At 47.3% G+C, this 25,714-nt stretch overlaps 1 protein-coding gene and 2 long non-coding RNA genes across 9 annotated transcripts in view; 2 read left to right on the top strand and 1 right to left on the bottom strand.

Moving 5' to 3' along the window:
• Positions 1 to 597: 597 nt before the first annotated feature.
• LOC311578188 lies at positions 598 to 16,683 on the top strand. 3 transcript variants are annotated; one of them, XR_014772795.1, is made up of 6 exons: positions 598 to 725; positions 834 to 1,267; positions 10,394 to 10,435; positions 10,686 to 10,761; positions 11,462 to 11,574; positions 16,565 to 16,681. It is a non-coding gene; the product is annotated as an uncharacterized lncRNA (long non-coding RNA). The 3 variants fall into 3 exon arrangements; XR_014772793.1 differs by lacking the exon at positions 11,462 to 11,574 and having other exon boundaries at positions 16,565 to 16,683; XR_014772794.1 differs by lacking the exon at positions 834 to 1,267.
• On the bottom strand, positions 16,411 to 20,992 carry LOC311578187. Of its 3 annotated transcripts, none has more exons than XR_014772791.1 (4): positions 20,851 to 20,992; positions 19,112 to 20,257; positions 18,433 to 18,550; positions 16,411 to 17,962 (listed from the first exon to the last, which is right to left on the bottom strand). It is a non-coding gene; the product is annotated as an uncharacterized lncRNA (long non-coding RNA). The 3 variants fall into 3 exon arrangements; XR_014772792.1 differs by having other exon boundaries at positions 16,411 to 18,550; positions 19,112 to 19,201; positions 20,062 to 20,257; XR_014772790.1 differs by having other exon boundaries at positions 16,411 to 18,550.
• GRHL2 (grainyhead like transcription factor 2) overlaps positions 20,633 to 25,714 on the top strand; it is a 141,032-nt gene continuing 135,950 nt past the window's right edge. For 2 of the 3 annotated variants that reach the window (XM_084747942.1, XM_084747941.1), the window contains exons 1-2: positions 20,633 to 20,988; positions 21,102 to 21,189. In XM_084747942.1, coding sequence (XP_084604068.1) covers positions 20,748 to 20,988; positions 21,102 to 21,189 — 329 coding nt within the window. In that variant the 5' untranslated portion in view covers positions 20,633 to 20,747. The remainder of the gene's footprint in view (positions 20,989 to 21,101; positions 21,190 to 25,714) is intronic. The other variant, XM_084747943.1, reaches the window with a different exon arrangement.

Raw genomic sequence — 25,714 nt, 5'->3', positions numbered from 1 at the left:
TGCCAGAAGAGGGTATTGGATCCCATTAGAGATGGTTGTGAGCCACCATGTGGTTGCTGGGAATTGAACTCAAGACCTTTGGATGAGCAGCCAGAGCTCTGACCCACTGAGCCATCTCTCCAGCCCCGAGACCTTGTTTTCAAATAAAATAAAGTAAAATAAAATATAATTAATAACCCCACTCACAGTTGCTGGACACCGCCAAACAGCGAATCTCCTAAAACAGATTCTAGATTGTGAGGGTCCCTAGATTCCAAACTGCTGCAGTTTATAGGCTCCCCCAAAAGACTTTTGCTGGATACTTCTACCCAGACCCGCTGAATTTTGATCCCTGAGGTGGAGCCTGGTCACCTTCTTCCACTACTTGATTGGTATTTACATGCTGGTGCCACATGGTCAAGCCAGCACCTGAGCCAGGCCTCCCCTGGTGACTGTGAACTAGAAGTTTCCCACTCCATTGACAGTTAGAATGGCAGTTGATGGTGTCCCCTCCCCGTGGATAAGGAGCCGCTGGCTCCGAGGGGTCTAAGAAGATACCAGAAGTCAAGCAGGAGCCCAAGAGGAGCTTGAACTGTATGTGTTCAGTTAGGACAGGCATTTCAGACCATCTGACACACAGGAAGTGTAAGGGTTGGCTGTGAAACAGTCGAGTGTCAGTCAGTACTCTGTCAACAGAAGGGACTGGCCCCTGGCCCTCTGACAAGCACAGAAGCATCTCAGAGAAGGTTTGAAAGTGGGGTGAGGGGAGGAAGGTACAGTCTCCCCGTTGTGGTCCTGGACACCCTCACACACTAAGTAAACAGGAGCCGGTTGCATCCCTTTGGTCTTCTCAGGCATGATAAGGCTGCTGAATAAAGAGCAAGCATGTGGGCTGGCCCTGTGAGCTGTGCGGAGCTCTGAGAACTGATGACAGTGGCCTGTGAGTGACCTTGCCTGGGAAGATCCTGCAGCCTGTGCACTGTGCACTGTGCTTGCTGACACTATGACTCAGTCTCTTACACATTTCATAGCATGCAGGAAGACTGAGGTGACTGAGGTACAGCCCCGCCCTGCCCCCACTCCTGCCCCAAACCCCATCCTTAACCTTCTGGTCCTTGTTTTTTCTTCACAGACGTCTGCTAATGACAAAGGGAGCAAGCAGCAAGAGGGAGGGCTCCCTACCCTGAGACTCCTTTGTGCCCAGCATGGGCTGGAGTCAGGGGGAAGGCAGGCTCATCTCAGGCAGACAGCCCCTGCAGGGGCAGTTTTGAGGGACAGAGAGCTGAGGGTGAGCCAGATCTAAGCAGAGACTATGGTCAAGGTTTCTTTTTTCTTTCTTTCTTCTTTCTTTCTTTCTTTTTTTGTTGATGTTTTTTTTTTTATTTTTATTTTTATTTTTTAAAGATTCCTTTATTTATTATGTATACAATACCCTGCCTGCAAGCCAGAAGAGGACACCAGATCTCATTATAGATGGTTGTGAGCCATCATGTGGTTGCTGGGAGTTGAACTCATGACCTTTGAAAGAGCAGTCGGTGCTCTTAACCTCTGAGCCATCTCTCCAGCCCTTGTTGATGTTTTTTAAAATTAATTCATTCATTTCACATCTCAATTGTTATCCCACCCCTTGTATCCTCCCATTCCTCCCTCCCTCCCACTTTCCCCTTACTACCCTCCCCTATGACTGTGACTGAGGGGGACCTCCTCCCCCTGTTTATGTTCATAGGGTATCAAGTCTCTTCTTGGTAGCCTGATATCCTTCCTCTGAGTGCCACCAGGCCCCCCCTCAAGGGGACGTGGTCAAATATGGGGCACCAGAGTTCGAGTGAAAGTCAGTCCCCACTCTCCACTCAACTGTGGAGAATGTCCTGTCCATTGGCTAGATCTGGCTAGGGGTGTGATGCTGACTACACATATTGTCCTTGGCTGGTGCCATAGTTTGAGCAGGACCCCTGGACCCAGATCCACCCATCATAATGTTCTTCTTGTAGGTTTCTAGGACCCTCTAGATCCTTCTATTTCCCCATTCTCCCATGCTTCTCTCACCTAAAGTCCCAATAGGATGTCCCCGTCCCCCCCGCCCGTCCCACTTTCCTGGTAAGTGAAGACTTTCATGGGACATGCCCTTGGGCTAGTGTCCAGATATAAGTGAGTACATACCATGTGACTCTTTCTGCTTCTGGGTTAACTCACTCATTATGATCCTTTCTAGTTCAATCCAATTTTCCACAAATTTTGGGAATTCCTTGTTTTTAATAGCTGAGTAGTAGTCCATAGTGGTCAAGGTTTCTTAACCTTATTTTGGGTTTGCGTAGAGCCTGACAAAGATGTACATTGTGAAGAAAAGGTCTGAATCTTTCTTCTATGCTTTTAAGGAAAGTGGTGTTGCTTTCCCAGCCTTAGAGGGAGAGCAGAAGAGAACTTTAACTCTGTCTTATGCATAAGGCCCTTCACAAGCACCTTCTCTTAAGACCCAGCCATTTTTTTTTTTTAAATCCAAGGTGGCCATTATTTGTCACTTTAATAGCACTGGGGCACTGAAGATCAGATAGGTGAGATGGCTTTTCCATACATTAAGGGCCTGGAGAAGCCACATTTCAAGCCAAAGTGTGCCAGCTTCTAGAACCTTCTCTCTTGCTCTCAGTATATACTACACAGCCTCTTCTTCCTCTGCTCTTTCCTTCTTTGGCCCATTTAAAATAAAAAATATATATTGTGCCAGGGAGGGTGGTTCAGCAGTTAAGAGCATTTGCTGCCTTTTCAGACGGCCGGGGTTCAGTTTCTAACACCCACATGCTGGCCTCAGTCCCAGGAGAATCTCATGTCATTTTTCTGACCATCACAGCCACCAGGTGTACACATGGCTTACAAATATACACTCATATGCCTATAATCCCAGCACTCAGGAAGGCAGGGGTAGGCAGATCTCTGTATTTGAGGCCAGCCTGGTCTACAGAGCCAGTTCCAGGACAGCTAGACAGAGAAACCCTGTCTCAAAAAGTAAAAAAATAAAATAAAAATAAAAATAAAATTTAAAGGTGGTGAGTCTAGGACAGCCAAGGCTAAATAGAGAAACCTTGTCTCAGAAAAAAAACAAAAACAAAAACAAAAAAACCAACAAAACAAAAAACAAAAACAAACAGAAAAATTCTTTTAAAGGTGGTATATAATTTCCTTAGAAGTTTAAAAACAAACAAACAAAAAAGAAAATAAAAGAAAGTTAAAAATTAGGTCATTTCATTCCTGAGTTCATATCTAAGGCAACTGACAACAGTCTCAAAGAGGTCTCTGTACTTGGGTTTATAGCAGCATTATTCATAATTGATTACATGCAAAAACAACCCAAATGTCCATTCAACAATGAAGGGAGGGCTGGAGGGCTCAGATGTTAATAGCACTGGCTGTTCTTCCAGAGGACCCAGGTTCAATTCCCAGCACCCACATGGCAGCCCACAGCTGTCTGTAACTCCAACTCCAGAAGATCTGACACCTTCATAGACATACATGCAGACAAAACACCAAGGCATATAAAATAAAAATTAATCTTTAAAAAAAATAAATCTTAAAAAAAAAAGAAAGAAAGAAAGAAAAAAGAAAAAAGAAAGAAGGGAGATTTCATAGGCTGCCGAGAGGGCTGGGTGGAGAAAGGTGCTTGCTGCTGCTGAGCACCTACCCTAAGGTGTGTACTGGTGTACCTTGTACTGGTCTGATGCCCTGAGACCCCAGGGACCCACATGGTGGGAGGAAAGAACTGATTCCACACGTTGCCTGCCACCTCCCTCCTTGTGAGTACTGTGGTGCCCTCCCAGCAACAAAGAAATGCATGTAAAAGAAGTTTTTTAGGAAGAAAAATAAAGGTGTGTGCGTGTGGCCGGGGATAGGGGGTGGGGGGTGGAGGGGTAGGGGGCTGGGGGGAGGGGGAGGGGGGAAGGGGCTGGGGGGTGGAGGGAGGGGGGAGATTCAACCCTCAGAATGAACGGACAAAAGGAACAAAATGCAGTGTAACTATTATTGTATACATATGATTACATTTTTCCTTGAAAAGGAAAGTCCCGCCGTGGCGAGCAACGTGGATGGGTGTTGCAGACACTGAGTAAAGAAGCCAGTCATGAAAGGACAAATTCTGTGTGGTTCTCTGTCGGGTGACATAATCAGTGTGAGAAAGACAAATGGTTGCCAGGGCCGAGGGGCCAGGGAGAGGGGGGCAGCCATCATTTAATGGTTCCGAGCATCCATCTTGGAAGACTGGGAAAAATTTCTGAACTGGATGGTAGAGCTAATTGATCACGTGAGTGTACATAATACTACCGAACCACGTGCCCTTAAAACACACTGAGATGACAAATGCTTTTTTTTTTTTTTGACACAGTAAAAATGTTTTTAGGAGAAATATGTCAAGAGTAATTGCACGTGCCCTAACGCAATGTGGGCAGAAGGCCCTCTCCTCCTGAAAGTGGAGCCAGCTGTCTGCCAGGGGAACCTTGACTCAGGATTTTTTCTCTGGATTTCTTCGGGAGGATGATTTCACATCTGCCTTTCTTAGTTCTGTCAAACCTGGCCCGGGGAAACAAGGCATCCGCAGACTGCCAAATGCTCACTGGGGTAGACACCGGAGGAGCACGCGTGCCGAGCCTGCCTTACACAGGCCAGGAGAAGGGAAGCTGGGACGGCCCAGGCCCCAGCCTCAGCCTTCTGGGACCCTCTGTCCCTCTGAAGTCACGCCAAGGAGGCAGCGGCACCTAACAGTACAGTGAGCCAGTGCGTTCTGTAACCTGCCACCTTAGCCAGGCAAAGATAAATATTCAAGAGGAAAAATCCTGCCTACCGACTGAGCATGTGCAGACACATTTTCCTCGCCATTTCCTAAACAAAACAGCTATTGCTCAGCACTTACACTGTAGAAGACTAAGTCCCTGGGAGCTACTTAGCGATCATATAGGGAGTACAGGAGGATGTGTGTTGGCTACATGCAGATAGTAGGTCATTCTGCATAAGAGATTGTAGCATCTGCGGTTTGGGAATTGGCGGGGGGGGGGGGGGGTGGGGGGGGTGGCTAGCTGAGTGGCTCTGTAACCACGCCCTGGTGGCTGCAGAGGAGCGAGCCCAGGGCAAGCATTGCTCATCCCGACTCCCAGCAGAATTTATTCTGCCTGAACGTAACTTGCACGGAATGTGCAGCTCCTGAAGCTAGGCTTCCTCAGCCTAACCCGGAAACCTGCCACTCCCGCCTCGCCGCCCCCCCCCCCTACTCCCCCCGTCCCGCCCCCAGTTGATTGGCAAGCCTCTCGGAAGAGTTGTCTCCGAGGACAATCATCTGTCATTATCTATATATTGCCTTACCCTTTTAATTAGATGATAATGCCCACTGTAAACAGAGCCTGCTCCCTGACTCCAAATGCGCACAAAGCAAAGCCCCTCTTCTTCTCCCCCCCCACCCCCAGGGCTCTTTGCACCAAATTTACTCTGGTTCCTGAGGTGTGGAAAAAGTAAACACAGTTTTGTTTAGCTTCTACCCTGCAGTTTCTTTGGACCAAAATGCAGCACTGTGCCAGAAAGTGAACCCAAAAATCCTTGTGCTGGGCTGCAAGCGAGGGAACCCGAACGCTAACTGAAGAGAAAGCCCCAACAGGGTTATAAACTAGAGAGAAAAAAATAATATTTGGCTCATTTTCACTTGTCCTTGGGAAGGTAAGGGATTTTACAATTCATGTTAAATTTTAGCTAGGTTGCTTTTCAGGTCACTGCAGAGTCCCTAATGGCAGAGTGAATTTTCCGCAGTTACACTGAATTCTGATGCAGGAACTTTATGCCGTATTAAATTTCTGAAGTCAAGAAAGACACACACACATTGGGGGCTTAGAAATACTTGAATATTAAAAACAAAACGACAATAACAAGAAATCACACACCTAAGCGATGCTAAGCAGTGGTGTGTGTGTGTGTGTGTGTGTGTGTGTGTGTGTGTGTGTGTGTTCCTTAATGAATCTTATAAAGCAGTCTAGTGAGACATCATCTGTCTCTGGGCAATGTGTCAATCACTCCTCACTGGACCCTGCCTGTCCATTTCTGAACCACCTCCTAGCATAGCATAGGCATAGGCATACCCACCAGCTTGGCTGGTGTGTGTGTGTGAGTGTGTGTGTGTGTGTGTGTGTGTGTGTGTGTGTGTGTGTGTGTGTGCCTACGCCCACTTATGGGAACAAACCCTTCCTCTTGTTGATTCCAAATATTGCTTTGAGGTTAACATTGGCAAGATGTGTTAAGTGGTTTAAATATGTAGGGCAGAAAGTAATTTGAAATGGAAAGATTAAGTGGTTGTGTCAGGAGTAGTTACTATAGTTTTCAACAGTGAAAAACTAGGAAATAAGAAAATACTTGCGAGGCGTGGTGGTGTACGCCTTTAATCTCAGCACTTGGGAGGCAGAGGCAGGTGGATTGATGTGAGTTTGAGGCCAGGCTGGTCTACAAAGAGAGTCTAGGACAGCCAAGGCTACACAGAGAAACCCTGTCTCAAAAAAGAAAAAGTAAAAGAAAAAGAAAAAGAAAAGAATTGCAGCATAGGTACCTTCAAAACATGCTACCCCGTAAGTTGTCCTCTGACTTCCACACACCTGCTGTGTTAAACCCCCACCACTTGACAAGGAAAAGTGGTGAGATGCACAGATTTGAGTTGATTGGTAACTATTGCACCTATAAATCTTTTGACATATACTTTATTATTTGACCTATAGGAAAATCAGGTTGGTATTAGATTCCTGGGCTGGAGAACCTGGGTCATGTTTTTGTTTTGTTTTGTTTTGTTTTTGTTTTTTTCGAGACAGGATTTCTCTGTGTAGCATTGGCTGTCCTGGACTCTCTTTGTAGACCAGGCTGGCCTCGAACTCACATCAATCCGCCTGCCTCTGCCTCCCTGAGTGCTGGGATTAAAGGTGTGCGCCACCATCACCTGGCTAGGGCCACACATCTTATGATGTGGCAAAATAGCAGACATCCGGAATTTTTTTTTTTAAGATTTATTTACTTCTTGTATATGGGGTGCTTTATCTGCAGAAGAGGGCATCAGATCACATTATAGATGGTTGCAAACCACCATGTGGTTGCTGAGAATTGAACTCAGGACATCTGGAAGAGCAGGTGGCACTCTTTACCACTGAGCCATTTCTCCAGCCCGACATCAGGAATTTAAAAGAGGGGAAGGTACTGGTCGATGCTGGCACAGGCTTTTAATCCCAGAACTTGGGAGGCAGAGGCAAGTGGATCACTGTGAGTTCGAGGCCAGCCTGGTCTAGAGAGTGAGTCCAGAACAGCCAAGACTACACAGGGAAAGCCTGTCTCAAAAAACCAAACCAAACCAAAACAAATAGGTGTGGGAGGATTTGTTTCAGATGAATAGAATATCTTGGAGAGAAGACACATGGGGGGGGGGAGGGGCGTAAGGGGGAGGAGAGAGAGAGGGAGAAAGAACACAGAGAGGCATTAGATGACTTCCCCTGTATTGATTACTAAACCACACTAAGTAGTATAGGCTGAGCAGTGCGACAAGACAGAGTCCTCCTCATGCTGGACAATCTGAACACCGACAGCCACTCAGTCCCGGAGGCCCAGGGCTTCAGCAGTGCCCACCTGGTGCTGAAGACCTATCTGCAGGGTTGCCGGACAGCGCCAGGTCTTTAGGCAACATGGGAAGGCTGGCATGTCTGGGCTGCTGGCCTCCGTGAGGGCATCCCTCTCAGGTAATCCTAGGGAATAACCTCCTAGACCCTCCCAGGGGTGTGTCTCATAGTTGGTTCCAGACCTAGTCAAGATGGTTGTCAGGATTAACTGTCGTGTCTCTAAGTCCGGGCTAGTGTTGTTTCCAGTCACATGCCTCAGCGGGGAATCATTGGAGAAGCTGATTTAAGCTCTGAGCAGTGGACTTCCATATACAACAAGTATATAACGTTCTTTGTGGCTATGGAGAAATGGGATTTCTTACAGTGTTCCCAGTTTTCCCCTCATTAATGATGAAGATACAGTGTGGAAAAAAAGATCGTAGAAAAACAAGGGGCATGCAGTTATAAACAGTGGCTGCCTGCAGCCCCAAGACTGGGAAGACTGCGTGAGGCAGGGATTGAGGAAGCGGGGACAACCTGCCTTTGCTTAGGCCGTCATCACCGTGTCATTCCTATGTTCATAATGGAATTTTGTTTTGTTTTGTTTTGTTTTTTTTGGTTTGGTTGTTTGTTATTCGAGAGAGTTTCTCCTCTAGACCAGGCTGCTCTTGAACTCAACAGAGATCCTCCTGCCTCTGCCTCTCAAGTGCTGGGAGTTTTTTTTTTGTTTTGTTTTTTTTGTTTTTTTTTAGGTAGATGAAATTTAAGTTAAAGTACTTGTCTTGATTTTTAAGAAGTCAGTGAGTATGTCCACAAGACACATTCCCGGCCACTCCCTATCTCTGCCTTCCAGGCCCCAGGGACAGCCTGTTCTGCTATTGGAGAGGCAAGGAGTCCCTAGGGCTTGGCGGGTTGGCTGCCCCTTTCAATCCCTCTTCTAGACTGTCTGCCTTTCCAACAACTATGGTGCTGTCGCTGCAGGCAGTAGAGAGCAGAGCGGGTGGGGATGGTTATCCTGGCTGAAGACGCTTTTTTTTTTTTTTTTTGCCTGTTGCCTGGGGCAGTGCAGGCGGCTGGTGACTCAGTAGTGCTCTCTCCCAGATTCCCAGCAGAATTCCACTCAAACGCATTTCTTTCCTTTCCTTGAAATGTCTTTGATTACTGACCTACCCATTCTAGTTATGTTTAATTACACACACACACACACACACACACACACACACACACACAATCACACCAGTCACTGCTCAAATTAGGAAAGTGCCCTCTTGCTGAGCTGCAGTATGGCTTTGGAGGATGGATTCTTGGGTAGGTGGGTGGGTGGATACTTGGGAAATTTCTACCACTAAAGGACACAAATAGACAAACAAACAAACAAACAAACAATGTTTAGTTCAGTTAGAATCAAGACATACATTTCTGTGATGAAATATAGTAGCCAAGAAAAAAGTTAGCTTCTTATTAAAAAACAAAACAAACAAACAAACAAAAAACACAGCCGTAGGAGCCAGGCGTGGTGGCGCACACCTGTAATCCCAGGTCTAGCAGGCGGATCTCTGTGAGTTCGAGGCCAGCCTGGTCTACAAAGAGAATTCAGAACAGCCAAGGCTACAGAGAGAAACCTTCTCTCAAAAAGCACCAAAAATAAATAAATAAATAAGTTATAATCACTAACAAATCCAAAACAACAACTTTTCATAAGAAAAAAGGTACCGGGGATTAGAGAGATGGCTCAGTGGTTAAAAGCACTGACTGCTCTTCCAGAGGACCAGGGTTCAGTTCACAGCACCCACTTGGCAGCTTACAGCTGCTGTAACTCCAAAATCTGACACTTTTTAAAAAAATATTTTATTAATTTATTCATATTACATCTCAATTGTTAGTCCATCCCTTGTAAACTTCCATTTCTTCCTCCTTCCTGATTTCCCCCTACTTCCCTCCCCTATGTCTGTGACTGAGGGGGACCTCTTCCCCCTGTATATGCCCACAGGGTATCAAGTCTCTTCTTGGTAACTTGCTATCCTTCCTCTGAGTGCCACCAGGCCTCCCCATCCAGGGGACATGGTCAAAAATGGGCCACCAGAGTTCCCATGAAAGTCAGATCTCACTCTCCACTCAACGGTGGAGAATGTCCTGTCCGTCTGCTAGGTCTGGGCAGAGGTTTGAAGTTTACTGCCTATATTGCCCTTGGCTGGTGCCATAGTTTGAGCAGGACCCCTGGAAAACATTTTTAAAAAAGATTTATTTATTATTTATACAGTGTTCTTGCATGTACACCTGCACACCAGGTGTGCACCAGAAGGGGACACCAGATCTCATTATAGATGGTTGTGAGCCACCACATGGTTACTGGGAATTGAACTCAGGACCTTTGGAAGAGCATCCAGTGCTCTTAACCCCTGAGCCTTCCTGACACTTTTCACACAGACATAAAAGACATAAAAGAAAGAAAGAAAAGAAACAGAGCGGCAGCTGGGCTATGGTGACGCATGCCTTTAATCACTACAGAGGCCACGGAAGGGCTCTCTGAGTTCTACAGAGTGAGTTCGAGTACAGCTAGCGATACACAGTGAGACCCTGTCTTGAAACAAACAAACAAACAAACAAAGCAGAACAAAATAACAACAAGAAAACAAAAAGAGGGAATTTGACCTGACAGAGTGCACACATACCTCTGTACTACACATCGACATACATTTTTTTTTTAACTCCGAAATGTCTACATTGGTAGGCAGCCTTCAAGAGGCCCTAGTGGCCCTGCCTTCCTGGTGTAGTCCCCACTCGTGTTTGGTCTACAGTGGGTTTCTCTCATGTTTTAACAGCATCTCAGCGCAGGAGCCTAAAGGAGCTCACCTACTCTCAAGGTACGCTACCGACTTACTCATCTGTGGGAAGAATGAGGGAGAACATGGGAAATAGATGGTAATTTCCATACGTTTGTCTTTTTACAACTTGGAAATCTATGATGCTTGGATTGTTCGTGGCCTCAGAAGTACTGGAAGCCCTCTGCTTCTGATGGCCGGGACACCCAAACTCACCACCTCCTGCATCTCCAGAAGAATTGCCCAAGTTTTTGTTTGTTTTTTGTTTATGTTTTTTTTTTTCCCTCCAAAGCCTGGCAGACTGAGAAGGGGATGGGGAAATTCCATCTTGGAGACCTGCTTGACGTCTCTGCAGCACTCTGGCAAAGGTCAGGGTCACCGCTTTCTCCCTCCCAGAACCACCTTGGAAGAACTGATTTCCCGTCATCTAATCCTTTCTTTCATTTCCTTTTGAGACAAGATCTCTCTATGTAGACCAGGCTAGCCTGGAATTTAGAGATCCACCTAGTTTTGCTTTTTAAATGCTAGTTCTAAAGGTGTGTCCTGACATGCCCAGACCTTCACCCTTTCCTCCTCCTCCTCCTCCTCTTCTTCTTTTGTTTTTTCAACATACTCTCTCTCTCTCTCTCTCTCTCTCTCCCAGCCCCCCCCTGCCCAGAGAGTTTCTCTGTATTATAGCCCTGGCTGTCCTGGACTCAGTTTGTAGACCAGGCTGGCCTCGAACTCGCAGAGACACGCCTGCCTCTGCCTCCAGAATGCTGGGATTAAAGGCGTGCGCCACCAAACCCCAGCTTCACCTTCCATTCATTAACTCAAGATTTTTGGCTGACTCATGCTTGTGATTTAAAAGATCCCAAACTTTGTTGTATCTGAGCCTCACTCAGGGTACTGGACCTCATACAGCTGAGGTCTCCATGTCTGGCTGGAACAGCGTGGGTGAGTTCTGTAGTCAGGGTTAGGGATGCAGGCCTTCGCTTCCAGATTAGGCTGCTTTACCTGCACCTGGGAACTGGCTGAAGGTTCTCAAATAGGGACAGGCCGTCTCATGTTACCTGGCTGTTTTTCCAGGTTGGGACATTTTCATCGACAATAAATCTGCCTCATTAAAAAGCAGAGGGAACATTCTGTTCTGCAGAGCCCCGCCATGATCTCCAAGTTCTCATTTTAGCTTTTCATCTTGGGTAAATGTCAACTTTCTTTATCGTTGGGTAAACTATCAGAGCGATGATGATGATGGTGGTGGTGATGATGATGGTGGTGGTGGTGGTGGTGATGATGATGGTGGTGGTGGTGATGATGGTGGTGGTGGTGGTGGTGATGATGATGGTGGTGGTGGTGATGGTGATGATGATGTGGTGGAGGTGGTATTGATGATGATGATGATGGTGGTAGTAGTGATGATGATGGTGGTGGTGGTGGTGATGATGATGGTGGTGGTGGTGGTGGTGATGATGATGGTGGTGGTGGTGGTGGTGGTGGTGGTGGTGATGATGGTGGTGGTGGTGGTGGTGATGATGGTGGTGGTGGTGATGATGATGATGGTGGTGGTGGTGATGATGATGGTGGTGGTGGTGGTGGTGGTGGTGATAATTACCCCTGCCCTCCCCCCACCCCCCAGAGCCACTCTGATCAGCAGGGTACCCGAGGAGTGCTCACGTCAAGGTGGCAGTGTAGGGGATGAGGGTGGTCTGATGCCCCACTGCCTCTCAGGCTGAACTTCTTCCAAGGCCTGACCCAGATTGTGTTTCCTCTGTGAAACCATCCTTTAAACAGAAAAAGAGCTTTAGTTATGGCTTGGCGTGGTGGCGTACACCTTTATTCCCGGCACTTGGGAGGCCGAGGCAGGCAGATCTCTTTGAATCTGAGGCCAGCGTGGTCTACAAATCAAGTTCTGGAACAGCCAGGGCTGTTACACAAAGAAACCCTGTCTCAAAAAACAAAAAACAAAACCAAAGATTTGTTTATTTATGTATTTTATGTGTATGGGTGTTTTGTCTGCCTATATGTCTGCACACCAGAAGAGGGCATCCGAAACCATGGGACTACAGTTACAGAGGTTGTGAGCCACTGTGTGGATGCTGGGAATTGGACTTAGGACCTCTGGAAAAACAGCCAGTGCTCTTAACCACTGGCTTAGCCATTACTCCAGCCCCAATGAGATCTTTATTTGTTTGTTTTAAGTCAGAGCTTATTTATTTATTTCTTGTCAGACACTGTATAGCTCTGGCTGTCCTGGAACTCTCTACACAGGCTGGCCTTGAACTCCCAGAGATCCAACTGTCTTTGCCTCTCAAGTGCTGAGCTTAAAGGCATGTGCCACCACGCCCAGTCTTTACAAGTACTTTATTTCAGACATGATCTCTCACACGCTGCCCTCCTTTCCTGGCTTTTTGCTCACTTTCTGTTGCCTTGCTGCTTCCTGGGTCCTGCCATTATCTGTTGTTGGTATTCTTCCTTATTACCATGGACCACACCCTCTATGCACCTCTGAGAAAGGGTGTTGGGAGATCTGAGTTTTTTTTTTTAATCTCTGAATTAAATTTTATTCTATTTGTGTACTTCATTGAGAAATCAAAGGGCTGGGGAGATGAAAGAGCAGTTAAGAGCACAAATTGCTTTTCCCTAGGTTTGATTCCAGCATCCACATAATAGTCTGTAACCTTATAGGATTTGATGTCCTCTTCTGGTTTCCATGGGCTTCATGAACATACATGGTACATGAACATATATGTAGGCAAAAGACCCACACACATAAAATAAGAAATAAATAATTTTTGCTGTTGTTTTGTTTTGTTTGTTTGAGACAGGATTTCTCTATTTAGCTCTGGCTGTCCTAGAACTCACTCTGTAGATCAGGCTGACTTCAAACTCAGAGCCCTGCCTGCCTCTGCCTCCCACGTTCTGGGAGTAAAGGAGTGTGCCCCCACTGCCTGGCTCCAGCCTAGTTTTATATCTTAAAGGTCTATACATTTTTTAAAACTCTCTGGTATATGATTTATGTGTGAGGTCTCACGATGTAGCTGGCGGACCTGGATCTTACTATACAGATCAGGCTGCTCTTGAACTCAGAGATCTGCCTGCCTCTGCCTCCCTACACTGGAATTAAAAGCATGTGCCACCACACCTGGCTCCCAACACATTTTTGTCACATCTCTGTACTACCTGTTTTTCTTTTTTCTTTTCTTTTCTTTTTTTTTTGGGGGGGGGTTGGGTTTTGGTTCCTCATGATAGGGTTTCTCTGTGTAGCCTTGGCTGGCCTGGAACTCATAGAGATCCTCCTGCCTCCACGTCCACAGGATTACAGACGTGGGCCACCACCACCGCCCTGTCTGTCCCATGCTGGCCTCCCACTCCCTGTGCTCACATATTGAAGAGGACCTTGTGCATCTGACTCTTCCCCCCCCTTCCTTCTTGTCCCTGAGGGTAAGCCCCTACACCTTTTTGAAGGGATATTTCTTGTACTATACTGTAAGCTGGTGCTCTGGGGTCGGAACAGGAAAACAAGGAACCGCTCCCGATTTGTAATGCTTATTGATTTCTTTGGGATAAGAATGCCTTTCCCCATGTTTCCTCACCCACTTCCTCCCTTCTTCTCTTTTTCTTCTCTTCTCTTTCTCTCTGACTGGGGAACACCCACATATCAATGTATGTACCTCTTTGTTCTAAGACTTTGTTCTAAGATTTTTAATTTATGCAAGGAAAAAAAAATCCTCTTAATCTCTTGCCTTGGGCGCCAGACCTGGGTGGTTGTTGAATAAACTTCACTCCAGGCGCCAAAGCTGGGAGAGGAAGCTAGAGGGTGGGATCATCGTGGTCGGCAGGCGACCTTTCACTTACTTTCCTTCTAATGGATCCACTGATTCAGTCTCCGATGTACCGGACCTGGAAGACTTCCTCCTTCAGCATGCCTAGGGTGCCAGTATCCTGCAGCCTTGAGTGAGTGCAGTACGCCTAGGGTGCCAGTATCCTGCAGCCTTGAGTGGGTGCAGTATGCCTAGGGTACCAGTATCCTGGCGCCTTGAGTGAGTGCAGTACACCTAGGGTGCCAGTATCCTGCAGCCTTGAGTGGGTGCAGTATGCCTAGGGTACCAGTATCCTGGAGCCTTGAGTGAGTGCAGTATGCCTAGGGTACCAGTATCCTGGAGCCTTGAGTGAGTGCAGTATGCCTAGGGTACCAGTATCCTGGAGCCTTGAGTGAGTGCAGTATGCCTAGGGTGCCAGTATCCTGCAGCCTTGAGTGAGAGAAGGTGTTCTGAGCTGCACTGAATGCTGCTCCACTCCCTCCAACTGGGACAGCGTGTGGAGAATTAAAAGGGGATAAGAAGGGGTTGTTGAGATGGCTCCACCTGTAAAGACATTAGGTGCAAGACCTGGTAACCAGAGTTCCATCCCTGGAATCTACTTGGTGGGAAGGGAGAGAGAGAGAGAGAGAGAGAGAGAGAGAGAGAGGTGGAGGTGGGGTGGAAGGGGAAGGGGGAGGGAGAAAGAACAAATACGATGGTAAAATGAAGTCATCTGGATGGGAGTGAACCCACAGTGCCACAGGATAAGTGTTTTCATGAGAAGAGACACACTGTGTGCTCACGGTGAGAAGACCACGTGAAGACATGAAGACGGTCCCTTATAAGCCAAGGCTGGGGGCACCATGATTCAGTCACCTACCTTCAGCAATGGAAGAACGTCTACTCTGCTCATGTGCTTCTGTGTGGGGTGCCTGACTGTGCACTCCTAGAAAACTCTCCAGACAGGGCCCTTTCTGTCTGGGTGGGAACCCACCAGTCTGACATCTTTTTGTGGGTGGTGTTTCTGGTGGTGTTTTGGCATCAGGGACTGAACCTAGGGTCTCGTGCACTGTAAAAATGTATTTTAATACTGAGAGACATTCCTAATCCGTCTTACCAACATCAGACCAAGCTTTGGAATGGATTTCCCTGGTCTCCTCTCTTCCAGTCACTCTGACCTTGAATGACAGAGATTTGATTTTCTAAGTCCTTCTGAGGTTTTATAGAATAAACTGCCCTGATCCTCAGTGTCCACAGATGCTCAAGTTCATATTTATGACACTATGGATGTTCAATATGAGTCCTATTTCTGACTCAAAAGAAAAGAAAAGAAAAGAAATGGTATCTGCCATTTAATAGGTGGTAAAGATTGTTATTTAAATCAATGTAATTTTCCCTATGGGAGATTTAAAGAAAACTTTAATTCTTAAAATAAATCTATTGGAGACTTGGCTTTTTTTTTCTTCACACTTCTGACATTTTATGGAATAAACAGGCTTGATCCTCAGTGTCTACAGGGGTCTATTCTAAAAATATTCATTCCTACCTGATATTTGAACTTTGGTTTTATTGTGGATTTTTAAAGTGACCATTAGATTCTTTTTCCTTTCTTTCTTTCTTTTTGATTTTTCAAGATAAGACTTCTCTGTGTAATAACCCTGGCTGTCCTGAACTCACTTTGTAGACCAGGCTGGCTTTGAGCTCATGGAGATCTGTCTGCCTCTGCCAAGAGAGTGCTGGGAGTACAGGCATGTGACATCGCAGCTTCTGACCATTAAAGTCTATGCTGTGCTGAAAGTCTAATGTTAATGATGGCCACTGTGGGTTACAGGCTCACTTTCTCTTAATCTATCTATCCATCCATCCATCCATTTCTGATACACTGACTGCTTTACTTAAGGACAGTGACCAACCATCAAACAGTCCTGGGTATGGGGATGGATTCACCCACGCAGGTGAAGTCCACAGTAACTCAGCACTGGGACACAGTGGCTGGGTGTGTGCTGCTTTGCTGTCTGGACGCTGTGCATCTATGCTTCTCAGAGCAGAGCGGAGCATAGGGTGGGTGTCTGAGAAGTAGGTGGCTGCTTGCCTGCCTGAGTTTGGGATTCAGTAGGTCTGCGGGTACCTTGTGATCTGATGACGGTGTTCTATACAGGGGCCACATTTGGGAGCTACTGAGGCCATGTCCTCATTTATCGATAAAGACATATGCAAAAGAAAATCATTTCAGAATCTGTGAGGCAGAAACTTCCAGATTTATTTAATCTGTCAAAGGAATCAAAACAATTGGGTAATAGAGGTAGTTTAATGATTGACAATTTCTATTATCATTATTATTATTATTATTATTATTATTATTATTGTTGTTGTTGTTTTCTGTGCATAGATGTTTTGCTTGCATGAAGGTTTGTGCCTTCAGAGGGCATTGGATCCCCTGGAGCTGACAGATTGCTGTGATCCTCCATGTGGGTGCTAGAAAGTGAACCTGGATCTTCTGCAAAAGCAGCAAGTATTCTTTTTTTTTTTTCTTTTTTTCTTTTTTAACAGCAAGTAACATTAATTGCTGATCCATCTCTCCAGACTCATGGGAGACAATTTAAAATGATCCATTTGAAACTTTCCTCCCCTGACCCACTCAGTGGTTCTTCTGTCTCAGTGTTGAGTCATTAGATGTCAGAAGAAAGAAATCTTGATCATTATAAAGCAGCAAAAGGGATGATTGGCCGTGAGACTTTTTCTTTCTTTCTTTCTTTCTTTCTTTCTTTCTTTCTTTCTTCTTCCGCTTTTTTGTTTTGTTTTGTTTTGTTTTTTATTTTTTTGTTTTTTCAAGACAGAGTTAGCTGGGAGTGTTGGCACACACCTTTAATCCCAGCACTTGGGAGGCAGAGGCAGGCAGATCTCTGTGAGTTCGAGGCCAGCCTGGTCTACAAAGAGAGTCCAAGACAGTCAAGGCTACACAGAGAAATCCTCTCTCAAAACAAAAACAAAAACAAACAAAAACACAAAGACAGAGTTTCTCTGTGTAATAGCCCTGGCTGACCTGGACTCACTTCATAGACCAGTCTTGTAGGACAGCATTGGCTGCTTGGGGCTCACAGTAATCCTTTTGCCTCAGCCTCCTGAATGTTGGGATTGCAGATACGTATTGTACACCTGGCCTCAGACTGACCACATCCAGGTCAAGCACTGATTTTGTTTGCACAAACCAATTTGGCGGTGAAATAGGCATTTTTAAAGCTGGTAGACAGACCCACACTGATTCTTTGTTCGGCCTCCCACTCCCCACCACCCCCCAAAAAATAGAGATAAAAAATGGATAAGCCCACAGGAACAAAGAGTAGAAGGAAAGGTCATAAGCAGACGAGAGACCTCGACATGTTCAGGGAGATGTGAGGGAGGTTCCTGTCCATGGCTTCTGCGTCACTTCCTGCCCCGACTTCCTTTAGTGATAGATGGATGGTGGAATAGAAATATAAGACGAAATAAACTCTTTCCTCCTCATGGTGTTTATAACAGAATTGAAACTCCAACTAAGAGCCGTGGAGTAGACAGTGGCTTCAGGGAACAAGGGTTTCACATGAACGCTCATAGAGGTCAATGTGGAAAAGGTTCAGTTGCTCTAAAGACACAGAATGGCCTGGGCCTTGGAGAGGCCTGAGGCCACAGTAAGGGGACACCAACACCTAGGCAGGTAAGGAAGAGGTTCAAATCAGGAGGCCTGGTGAGCGTGGGTAGCTGCAGGCGTCGGATCCCCTTTTCAGTCTTTCTCTACTTGTCTTCAGACCTACAGTCGCCATTCATAGATGAGAGAAAGGCCATAAAATCTCTTCAGAAACCTATAGGGGTTTGCCAGGTGCATTGGCTCCCGGCTGGCCTTTGCTGCACTGTGGTCTGGATAGTCCCCAGAGTCAGACGCTACCGTGCAGCTTTTCTTTTGGGCTTTTTAGTTCCTTACAGGAAATATTTTTAGGTTCCATGTCCTGCCCCTGGCAGACAGCAGAAGCCGGAGAAACACTTATCCACCGTCCATACAAGGACAGGAGTAAGAGCCCTCCAGGAAAGGAAAGAACAGGGAAGGCTGCAGGGCTCACCCAGCCCTTCCAGACATGCTCACTTGCTCGCTCCAGAGTTGGAAGATTTCTCATGATAATGCTAAGAGCTCCAAGGGAGAGAGAGAGCAGGCCCACCAGTTGAGTAAGTCCACTCCCCACCTCCGCAAGGTTACTGAAGAGGTTCTCATGACCTCATTCTTACCTGGGAGTGCAGAGGGAAAGGTCTGCAGTCGGCGGTGGAAGGAGGCTCTGCCATGGGAGCACCAAAGCGAACATGACAGAAGAGAGTCAAAGGAAGCCAAGGAAAGTCAGGACTACTCCTGTAAGAAATGATACTCTCAGCTGGGCGGTGGTGGCGCTCGCCTTTAATCCCAGCCCTCCGGAGGCAGAGGCAGGCGGATCACTGTGAGTTTGAGGCCAGCCTGGTCTACAACGGGAGTCCAGGACAGCCAGGGCTGTTACACAGAGAAACCCTGTCTCGAAAAACAAACAAACAAACAAACAAACAAATATATATACTCTCAAAAGACAGGGAGAAGTATTGTAGCCAGGACAAAGTCACAGAATTGTATTTACAAAGTAACAAAAACTCAAGAGTTCTTAAAATAGCCAAGGTGTGGTCATGAATGGCTGGGCACTGAGGGGAGGAGAAACACACATTTGAAAACAGCCTGGTCTACACAGCTAGTTCCAGGCAGCCAAGGACTACATAGAAAGAAGGGGGGGGGGGGGGGAAGAAAAAAGAAAAAAGAGAAAAGAAAAGAAAAAGAAAAAGAAAACACCATGTCATGGGAAATGAAACCAGACACTCAAAGAAGACACACCACGTAGAATTTGGTGTCCCAGGATCGGGCGCCACAGTGAGTCCATGAACAGCTCACCTCCATTGGCTCAGCGGGGTAGGAGTCTGCAGTCAGGTTTGCACAAGGAACTTGGCTGCCCGGCGGTTTGGAAACTGCATTTTACGGTCACTTAATAGATTTATTATAGAAACATTATCAGGATAGGTTCATCATAGACTAAGCAAAAGGTTAAAAAGTTTTTTTTATAAGAAATTAGTCCTAATGCACCAGTGTGCCCCGCTGTCACTGAAACTTCTTAGTCTCGACACTGAGAAGAAGCCACGTTGAAGGCTGGAACTAGAAGGCAAAAGAGTAAAGGAGCTAATGCCTCATGAAGGGCTTCAAGTGGTCAAATCACCGGGTTGTTGATACGTGAAGAGATAGCAGGAAGCATTGTGGAGAAATAGGGAGGCAATTACAGAAGCACCAGCCAACAGTGGCATGTGCTTGCCTCCAGAGGGGAGAAAAGGAAAGTAAGGGGGACACGGTACCATACTAAAATTTGTTATTTCTTAAAAAGTGCACATATATGGGTGCTTGTATTATTATCTGTAAAAAGGATGCGATTGTTGAAGTCATTTGCTAAGTGTGGAAACGAGGAGGAACCAAACCCAGGCTCGCGATTTCACTCCTGGGAAATATGTGCCCTGCACAGGTTTAAATACAGGATTTGCATCCAGTCTGACAGCTCCAGTGTTAACTTGTGTCAGAGTTTTCCACGCCATCCTGTTTTTCCACAGTCCGCATGTACGGGCTAGATTCCTGTCAGAGCTCCCACAGATACTTTCCTCAGGTAGCAGCAGTGGTTATAAATTACACCTGGGCTAATTCGAGCCACTCGCAACCAGAAGAGAAACCACACACACACACACACACAAAAAGTCAGTTTCATCCTGCTTTGTCCCCTGGCAACCATATTAAACTGCAAGGATAAAGAGCCTTTGTAGTAGCTGCTTCTATTGGATTACAATGTAAATGTTGATGCTTGCCTAGAAATGTCAACCCGGCGACAGGCATATGGAACAGATGGAGCAGTTGTTTCTCAGCGCAGGAATCCCAGGCTGCAGAGAGAGACAAGAGATGCGCCCGGGCCATCTTAAAGAGACTATTCAACCGAATCTCCTTTCTCCCATCAAAGCCTCGCCGCACTTCATAGGTCCAGCTCAGGAACGGTTGCTCGACTATCTGAAAGTTGAAAACGACCTGCTATCGTCTAATGCATCAGGGCAAGAGAAGAGTTTGTTGGGGCTAAGAATGCTAAAAATGCAATTACGCAACAGACCCGGCAATCTCGGTTTCTTTCCCACTCTTAGGCATAGCGTAACTCTAGTCCCTGACCCTTCTGTCCGTCACACAGTTCTCGTCCAGCGGGTGTCAAGTGGCAGGTGGTGAAATGTCCATTTGGTTCCGGGTGGCGTGTTGATTTCTGAGTTCAGCCCTCGGCCGTCCTTCGGTTTGACCCACAATACCTAGTGCCTGCAGGTGGTGCTCCCTGCTCCTTCTCCCCCAGCACCTTTACCCTAGCCCCTAGTCAGGGAGGAAAGTCAAAAGTAGGTGGAAGTCAGGTCGCGGCACTCGCCACAGAGTCGCCAGCGTGCCACCGCTCCACTCGGGTAAACTTCGCAGTGAGTTACCTGCGCTAGGAGAAGGGCCTTACCTGAGCGCGCCTCTGCCAATGGCAGCTCACCTGAGGGAGCTCCGCAGCCAATCACCGCGCAGCACGGCCCTCGGGCTTGTACCCTTTAGTGAAAGAATTCAGCGCCTTGCGAGAAAGTTACCTGTGGCCGCCCAAGTCCGCCACTTTCCGCTCTGTGTCTGCCCATTTGCCACGATCCGGGAGGACTCCGCGCCGCCGGGCCGCCTGCGAGCGCGGGCCCCATGTGAGGGCCTCCCCCCCATCCCACCTTTCCGGCTAGGTGAGGGCGCGAGCGAGCGGGCGAGCGAGAGTGGTGAGGGGGGACGAAAGCAGAATTACCTGTAGCTCTTGTTCTGCCATCTCGGGCGCTCTCACACACCTTCACCTGCACAGACTTGAAAGTCCAGTTTCACCAGAGGCTGAGGCTCCAGGAAAAGGGGAACGAGTTCATTGGATCAAACATGTCACAAGAGTCCGACAAGTAAGTGGATCGCACGCGCCGGCGGCCGCTGCTGCTGCTGCCACTTTGGGCTGCTGGCAACTGGTTTGTTGTGTTTTTTTTTTTAAGTTGCTATTGTTGTTTTTTTTTTCTTTATTTCTTTTTACTTTTTTTCTTTTTCTTTTTGGTGGATCCAGACCCTCTTGGATTATATTTCTACCTCGATTTATGGGAGAGACCCTACATGAACGTGTGAATGTTTAATACCCCCTTTGGGCCTTGCTAGTAAACGTGGGTTTTCTTTGCTTCCTTCCCGACAAATGACCTCAGCTTCCACTTCCCGGACCGGACGAACCTTTGGGCACTGATTGGGATTTTAGATGGTTGCGGGAGGCCTGTGGCTGGTTACACCTTTGCCTTTAGGTGCTCCCCAGCCTCTGACTTCCTGGGCCATTTGGAAGTTCAGTCGACTTTCTTCGATTAGGCCAAAGGGCCTGCTGGAAAGGCTGTCTGGGCCGCTTTTGTGTGCGCGCAACAAAGGGCTTTTATACGACTGCAGACACGGCCATCTTCCCCGCTGCGGCGACCCGGGGTGCATGTGCGCACCCGCGTGGGACCCGACGGGACCGAGGCTCTGGGCAGGCCGCGATGGCGGGGCCCCGCGGGTATGCCCGCGCCTCCCTCCTTCCCTCCCTCCCTCCGCCCACGCATTATCCCGCCACCTCGCGCGGGTGCGGGGCAGGACCTCCCGGAAATGGGGGGGGCTGATTTTGAGGCTGGGTACGAAGGGGCGACTGCACTTGGGCCCGGTCTCCTGAGCCCCGACGTTGCTGGCTCGTACGCGGCCCACTGTTTGGAGGCCGCCACCTCGGGCTTGGGGCTCGATCGGCCTTCGCCGAGGCTGTCGATGGAAAGAGGGGGGGATCGTGGGGCGCGGGAACTCCGGACACTGCGTCCTGGACCGGAGCTCTAGACTGGAGGGGATCTGCGGTGTGAGGCGCGGGACGCGGGGCCTGGTCCGTCACGGTCCCCGCCTTGGGGACGGCTTTGTGCGAGCCGGGGAAGGTGGGGCCGAGGGCGGGAGCGGGAGGGTGCGGGAGGTGGGTCTTGCTGCCCTCCTTCCATTCAGTGGTGACACTTCCTTCCCCCTCCTCCTGGGGCGTCCTGGGCCGTGAACTGGCTGTGTCCTATTGGAAGTGCTCTGAGGCCGCCCTTTTGCTGTCCCTGGTAACTTTACCCTGCTGGTGTGGCCAAGGAGACCTTCCTGAGAGTCTCCACCGAGAAGTGTACAGGACCAGTCCCAAGTTGAGGGGCCTGGAAGGGAGGAGGGCGGAGTGAGAAAGCCTGACTGACTTGATTTGGGGTGAAGGGCATGGGCCGGCCAGGCTCCCAAGTAAAGTCAATCTGGCGGATCTCCAAGACGCTTGCTTCATACTTAAAAATTTACTACTGTCGTCACCCTGTACGATTTAACCGCTCAGTCGATACCGGAATCGAAGAACTAATGTTTAGGAACACCGCCAGGGCTTAGACTTTGTAGGGATGGAAAAGCGGTTGACTGTAGGAGATACCGCCACCATCTCACTTTTAGCTCTCATGGCAATGGAAAAAAAGAGTCATCACTGGAGTTTGAAAACCCGAATCCAAGGCAACCACAACGTTTTGGTTTTCGAGTTTTTTTTTTCTCTTTGTTTTGAGTTTGGTGTAGAAAGGGGCGGGGCTTGCACGCTTAACTTTAATTGCACACTTAACATTTAGTTTGAATGCTCAGTTTTGTGGCGCTGTGTATGAGTCAAACGAATGAAGGATGAAAGCGGATGGGTATTTGTTTCTGCAAAGTTATACTTACCGCCAGTAGGGACAATGTACTCACTATTGAGTCTAAGCACTGAGTACTAACAATCTGGCTTAACGATTACGTTATTACCTAGCTTTTATGGCTAATGTCTATCTAGAATTACATTTAACGAAAGTACCTTTTATCTGGTGGTTCCCAGCCTTCTGTAAGGAGACCACAACCCCCTCCACCCCATCCCCCCTGCTATCTCTGCTCAATGGTCGAGAAATGTTTGTTTGAAGTGGTCTATGACTTCCAGGTCACTTTTAGAATCTGAGGCTCATCCCACACCTTTTCTTGTCTTCCTTTTCTTTTGCCTTTTTTTCTTCGAGACGGCGATTTCTGAGTAACCCTGACTGTCCTGGAACTCACTCTGTAGGCCAGGCTGGCTTCTAACTCAGGAATTTGCTTGCTGAGGCAAACTCCACAACGCGCTCAAGATTCACGTTGTTTATGTTAATTTTCCACCGGGCCCCGGCAAGGATGGATCCGGGGTGGTAGGCTTTTGATGGGGTTAAGACTCCAAGAGAAAGTGCCTGAATATACCCGGGTAAAGCCGCCAGTCACCTGAGCAAGGGAGAGGCCCTGTGCTGGAACTTGCAGTGTTTCCGGGTAAATCTGCCCTGGGAGGCCTGCCTGTGTTCTGGAAACACTCCCCCAGAGCAAACTCTTGGAGATTAAATACCAAATCCCAGTGAGATGTAGATCGCATAGGAAGGCTTTTCTGGTTAGCAAATTTGCCCTGAAGATGGGTCATCTTTTTATTTATATCATTGTGTGTGTGTGTGTGTGTGTGTGTGTGTGTGTGTGTGTGTGTACGTGTGTGTACGTATGAGTGTGCTGTGATTGAAGCTTGTGCACAGAAGTTGGGGGACAACCTGCAAACCTTAGTTCTTCTCTTCTGGGGGTGTCAAACTTGGCAGCAAGCACCTCTGCCTGAGCCACCTCACAGGCCGAGAGCCATCCATCCTTTAGACGTGGACTTTTCAGATTAAACTGTTCTGCTTTGTATGTTCTGCAGTATTGATGTTATCGCTCATCAAAGGGAAAAAAAAAGGACATTTTGTCTCTGTGTGCATTTTAAAAGGTTCTACTCCCCCATCGTAAACTTTTATGGCAGTTGATCTTTGTCAACAAGCATGTTTGTAAGCAAGTCTCTGCTTGGTTAAGAAACCCTTTGCAGGGAGGGGGAATGGTCTGGGAGGTGGTGGTGCACACCTTTGATCCCAGCACTGAGGACACAGAGGCAGGTGGATCTCTGAGTTTGAGGCCAGCCTGGTCTTCAGAGTGAGTCCCAGGACAGCCAGGGCTACACAGAGAAACCCTGTCTCGGAAAAACAAAAACAAAAACAAAAACAAAAACAAAAACCAACCAACCAAACAAACAAAAACAACAACAAAAAAAAACAAAACCCAAAATTAAAAAGATAAAAAAATTTTATTTCATTGCCAAACTGTATAAACCACATCAAGAGGACATACATATGCATGCATGTGTGGTAATTGATTCCATATAGCTATTTCCATAAGCATGAAATCATGCTTTCTAGTTATGTAGTGCTTGCAGTATATTTCATAACTGTTATAAGCGGAAACAAAGATTTATGAACCAGGGCATATTCATAAGGGGCTGGCACTACACTGGAGGGCAAGCCACACATAGACATTAATTTAAGACACTACCTGGCAAATGCCTGAAAGTTACAATAATTTAAAAGACAGCTCTAAAATGCAGCTCAACAACTTCTCCTCCTTCTCTTTTTCCTCCTCTTCCTCCTCCTTATTGTTGATCTTACTTTGGAATTTTAAGACAGAGCATGACCCACCACTACTTGCTACAATTCCTGATTATTAATAAACATTTCCCCCTGTCCACCTGTATCTGCCTTCCTCTTGCTCCTTCCCCTCCTCCTCCTCTTCTTCTTTGTTTTTTGAGACAAGGCTTCTCTGTGTAGCCCTGCAGTCCTGGACTTGCTTTGTTGACCAGGTTGGCCTGGAATTCACAGAGATCTGCCTTCCTCTGCCTCCCGAATGCTGGGATTAAAGGCATGTGTCACCACCGCCCAGCTAAATATCTTTTAAGTTTTTTTTTTTAAAGCCAATCAGTTCTCCTCTGCACCAGCACAAATATGTATTCTTTTTTTTTTTTTTTTTTTTTTTTACCTCAAACACATTTTGGATATTGGACATTGTGATTCAGACTGGAAGATTTGCTGGTGAACCTCAGAGGGTTTACATGGTCGGCATGTTAGGGAGTGAGGTCAGTCTACTGAGAAATAGGTGAGGACAGACTCTGTGCTGAGAGCCGTGCATGCGGGACAGGTGAAGATTCAGGAGGATGGATTTCACACACAGCATCAACCGCCTGAAGGAAACAGATACTAGGGAGTAGAAGTTTCCCAGGCAAAAGCCTCGAGGTGAACAAGCTAGGGAGGTGGGCAAGTGAGAAAGACAGTGGCTCCAACTAGTAAATCCATGTAATCGGTTCCCTGTTAACCCAGACATCTGCACACTCAACAACAAAGTTATAGGGCAGTCAAGAAGTAAAAGAAGCAGCAGCTGATACCATCAGTTGGCTCCTTTCCTGGCACACCTGGGGTTAATGCCGAGGGTCGAGTGTTTTGTTCTAATACAGAGGGCTAAGCCTTGCGTGCTTGTTATTACAGGGTGAGTGAGTACGTGGACACAGAGGGGAAGCAGCCTGGTCAGAGCTGAGGCGTAAACACAGCC

This window comes from Acomys minous, assembly GCF_964271855.1.
Source record: "Acomys minous genome assembly, chromosome: 12".
Taxonomy (NCBI): Eukaryota; Metazoa; Chordata; class Mammalia; order Rodentia; family Muridae; genus Acomys; species Acomys minous.
Note: the sequence above shows the minus strand (reverse complement) of the source record. Positions and strands in the feature narration are given on the sequence as shown.